General features: G+C 43.0%; 2 protein-coding genes across 2 annotated transcripts; both read right to left on the reverse strand.

Moving 5' to 3' along the window:
• Positions 1 to 526: 526 nt before the first annotated feature.
• LCP9604111_3521 (uncharacterized protein) lies at positions 527 to 1381 on the reverse strand (the record flags this gene model as incomplete). Its single annotated transcript, XM_039071119.1, has 2 exons — positions 527 to 1147; positions 1223 to 1381. 2 exons carry the CDS (start codon positions 1379 to 1381, stop codon positions 527 to 529), a joined length of 780 nt encoding a protein of 259 aa, XP_038930184.1.
• Positions 1382 to 1825: 444 nt separating this feature from the next.
• LCP9604111_3522 (HNH endonuclease signature motif containing protein) lies at positions 1826 to 3266 on the reverse strand (the record flags this gene model as incomplete). The annotated part of the gene is made up of 3 exons (XM_039071120.1): positions 1826 to 2635; positions 2691 to 2926; positions 2987 to 3266. 3 exons carry the CDS (start codon positions 3264 to 3266, stop codon positions 1826 to 1828), a joined length of 1326 nt encoding a protein of 441 aa, XP_038930185.1.
• Between the last annotated feature and the right edge of the window lie 1447 nt (positions 3267 to 4713).

A 4713-nucleotide genomic window follows, 5' to 3' on the forward strand; every position in this document is an offset into this window, starting at 1 on the left:
TACTGGCGCCGCCTTTATCAATACTTTAAGCTATTCGCCCGCCGTAGTGTTAGTAACGATATTTATAAGCAGATACAACGCGTACAGTTGCTCTTTCTATTCTAAAGGGGATTGAGCTAAGTAGAGCATAGTTTCTTAATAGCAAATTCCCGGCTAAGCGCAAAATTTCTAGACGAACGAAAGATAAGAATACTCTAGATATAGATGTCTTTTGTGTGATCTATCGGTATCATTGGGTATATTCGCGGTTTTTTTATCACAGGAGTATAAATGTCCAATTTACTACCATCCAACTCAGGTCAGCTATTACTAGGACCCGACCCGGTATCTTACTTCCACAGAATACCTCCCTACCTAACGACTCCTCTCTGAGCAAGTGTAAACAAAATCCCACTTTTCAGAGTGATCTTCCGAAGCACATACCCGTAACAGAGCTTCTGGACTCGGTCTGCTACTGCGACATTAAACTCTTCTACCTACGCGACCCTCAGAACAAATGTAACGTTCTCTGTGCGGTGATAGAGTTTTATAACTTGAAAGGTCGGCTGGAAGGTAGACGGCTTTGGGCGCCAGTGTGACAGTCACCTAGGAGGATTGCCATGTCCTGGTGGTCATTGGAGACCACGTCAACTGCGGTATCCAAGTTGTACTCCATTTTGTACCCCCGGTCGGGCTTGTGGGTCACATATTGGCGCTGGATCGATCTGCTCATTTCAACAACGGATTTCGATGCGACCACTGGGCCGACCGTGAAAGCCGGGGAGTTTTTGATATTGGCGTCGGTTTTCAAGGTGAGGTTGCCCAGCTTTCTGGCATGCAGTTGTCCAACGAGTGGGATTATTCCTTGTGCCACCATTATCATAGGTAGGTCGTGTGCCCAACCGAGTGGTGCAGGGTCTTCTGGGATACATGTAGCTCGGACGTGTCCATTTTTGTCGAAGTCGACTGGGAATCTTTCTCCGCGCTCTACAGCAGACATGTTTTTGACGGCCAGATAGACACCTTCGTCACTCAGCTTCACACCGCGTGGTGGCGGAACCCATTCGCCGTTTTTGTCGATCTCGTTTTGGATACAAAGTGGTGCTTCTGCCATCTCAGCCGCGGTCAGGACTTTGCCAAAGTTAGTCGGGGGTTCTTCGCCTGGGCTCTATATTGCGCGTTCAGTATAGTCGGCGTCGGCGTCGAGTCTTTTATCGGCTTCTCTCTGCGACCATTCTATCACCTGGGTATACTTGTCTTCGTCCGCGGTTGTGTAAGCCATATCAGTTTCAGTCATGAGGTCCATTAGCTGTTTAGCGTGAGCCCTTAAGCCCGGCTTCGTCCTTTTGCTGACTGGCCTGGTATCGTCGTCGGCCAGTGAGTTTTTGCGTTTAGTAGGCATGTTGCAGTGTGTTTTGTTTAAATAAAGGAAGTTGTATGAAGAGGAAAGAGAAGATTTTGAGGGATAGGTAGGTATTGGCGGAAGAGTTAAGCGTGGCTTGTAAGAATGGTAGGGCTTTGGCCTAATTGCTGGTCGGTTTCTCGTCGTCTGGGTCGGCTTGGAGAGTTTGTTGTGCGTACCAATGTCGAATTGTTATTTCGATGGTTTGGTTCGTTCTCTCTGATTGGCCATCGGCTTAGGGGTGGTAAGCTGTGGTGTAAAACAATTCGACACGTAATAATATGAAGATGCCCTTCTATAGACCTTGAATGAATTTCGGGTCTAAAATGGTAAAAATAGTATGATTGTTAAAAGGAACAGAAGAAGCCGAACCCTCTCACCAAGTCAGCCCTATTCAGGAGTCGTGGCATCGTCAAAGATACAACAGCAAGAAAAAGGAACTCGTTACTCAACGAGGTAGCTGGATGTGTTGTCATCCTCCAACGACAGATTCTGCAACTTTGATGGAGACAATGATTGGATAGAGGAACGGAAGGGTGGCCTATTCTCATCAGACATGCGCCGTCCTCTAACTGGCGTTCTAGGACCTGCGGGAACGGCAACAGAGCCTCCGTCGGACTCGTAATCGCTGTCTTCGTCCTCGGCAGCCCCCTGCATCGCAGCGATGCGGGACAAGTTCCACTTCAGTTGCAGTAGTTCCATCGACGGCAGTGGCCGCTCCTTTGCGTTGGTGGTGGACATCTTGAAAACATAGCCAGAGACGATCGGCTTGAGTGTCTCCGTATGGAAAAGCATGTTATTCATCCCAGGGCCCATACGAGGTTTATAGTATGGGTCGCTAAAGATGTGCTCCTGGGTCGGTACAAGCTCGGTCTGCTTGATGTGAATTGCCAATGGTCCATCTTTGACAAACGGAAGCCAGTGGAATGCGATATGCATCTCTGTATTTGTAGCATTAACCCACACAGGACGGAATGCGATCGAGGCGCGGTCCCAATATTCATGGGTTTGCATTTCAAGGGTGATCAAATTCGACACTCGCTCAGTTCCGATCACATCCCCTGTCAGCAGCTGTGCCTTCCATTGATCAACACGGTCTTTACCCCAGAATGCATCAAGCCACGCCCAACAATCCTGCTTGGTAAGGTGACGGTTGGTTGTTTGATTCAGCTTGTTGGGTACAATGTGTGCTGTTTGTATGGTAGGCTGGCCACGCTTGGTTAACACACATTGTTTATTATCCCGTTCTAAGCTCTAAAAATCGATGAGATCAGCTTTGTTTCCTCTTTGATCTCCTTGAAAAACATACTTTAAACCTAGGGTCTGCCTCGCGCTGCGGCAAAGTACCAGCTGGGGAGACCGAGCCACGGGGCCGAAATATCGGGACCCTTGGCGTTGAGCTCCCAGTGGTTCCGTGCGTTGAGAGCACGTTGGAACGAACCGTCGCTAGAGGAGGAGAAGCGGGCGTAGCAGCGGAAGAAGATGAATAGACGGAGCTGATGTGAGATTTGTCGCCAGTCTTGTTAGCCTGTGTTTTTCCAGCCCCTATATGAAGCAGTTCCGGTTAGTTTGGTGTCATGGTGCACGTTTTCTGGGGGTACTTACAAGTCCCAGCTACATCGTAGATGTTCATTGACTTCACGGTAGCCTTGAAGACACCCAAGCGCTCAAAAGCCTCGTTGGTATTATGGGGAGACACCAACCCGCGAAGAACCTGGATATCTGAGAACCACAAAGCGAGATAGTTACGTAGTGGTACCTCACTCAATCTCGTGGGATCACTCTCAACAAATCGCGCAATGAGGGCTTTTCGTTCTGGGTCTTCGAATTCAGACAAGATGTGGTGATCATCAGCAGCAATCTGCTCAGCAAGCTGCTCAGCCATGATGAAGTAGAAAGTAGATGGTAATCTATCACTGAGGATAGAAGTATGATAGAGAAAGGGAAAGTGGTTCGGTCCAGTTAAAATATTGTGGGGTGCGACCTTAGTGGTACTAAGCCTTTTTGGGATTTTATGCCTAAGGCAGTAAGAGTTTGTCGGAGCATGTCAGGAGAGATCAGGTCGTGTGGGCCCGCCTGAGACCTCACGTTGGTCAGGCGGTCAATGCTCACGTCGATACCCCTAGTTTAGGCTTATGTAAATGCTGTTTGGTCTGGAAATGTACGGTATCTTTGATTAGATCATCCCGTTTTGGTATGAAATATATGGTATGTTTATAAGGGATACATTCTTATATACTAGTTATTTACTAGTTATTTACTACCTAATTACTGATAAATAACTCTATATCGAATATATATATCTTTAGATATACACATATAACTACTTACAAACCATTATTCCAATTCGTTTACTAGTAGTTACCATAGTATATTATCAATCTACCTGGTAGAAATACCGCTATTATAAGCTTAAAGAGCTTATAAAGGCTGAGCCTATTCCTAAACTAGACGAGCCTATAGAGGCAGATATCGAGCTTTATAATATATCTAATAATCGGATCCTATATAAGCGTAACGAATATAAGGTATATTTTTAAAGAAATTTACTAGTTTCCTACTAGTTTATTACTAATATTTTTCAAATAGGGAATAGAAGATAAACTAACTCCCCTAATAGAAGCTACCTATAACGTAATATCTACTATAGAGATTAAATATATACCTCTCCTTCTAGAATATCTGTATACTTATCCGAAAGGCTATATATATATGGTTAATCTCCGATATCTCTCTTTATAAGAGAAGAAAAATATACTTAATCTAGTAAGTTATTATATAATTATTAATATTATACTAGTTATTAACTATTTTACTAGGTCTAGTATACTAGTAGGTATAATAGTAGAAAAAGTGATATTTACTACTCCTTCCTTAGTTACTAAGTTATAAAGACAGTATCTTACTATTCTAGTATAAAGTACTATATTTATCTTAATAACTATCTCTGTAACCTCTCCTATATAGAGGTTAATAAAGAGCTTATAGGGTATATATTCTCTATAAAAAGGGATACTCGACAGTTATACTAATATTCGTAACCCTAACGTAAAGCGGTAGTATATATAACCTATTTTACTAATATTTTATTAGTAGCTAATAACTATTTAGTTTCTATAATACTCTTCGATAGAAATTTTTAGAGAGAAAAGCTTATAAAAAAGCAGATACTACCTATAAAATAGTCTATAGAAAATTTAACTACTAGGTAAGTAAATTTATTCTTATTCTTTTTACTATATTTTTACTAATATATAGCCTCTAATAACTAGAATATAGTAGGAGAGGAATTACTATTTATTTATTATTCTAATAGCTTAGCTAGTAACTAT

The sequence above is a fragment of the Penicillium roqueforti genome (genome assembly GCF_015533775.1).
Source record: "Penicillium roqueforti strain LCP96 04111 chromosome Unknown scaffold_06, whole genome shotgun sequence".
NCBI lineage: Eukaryota > Fungi > Ascomycota > Eurotiomycetes > Eurotiales > Aspergillaceae > Penicillium > Penicillium roqueforti.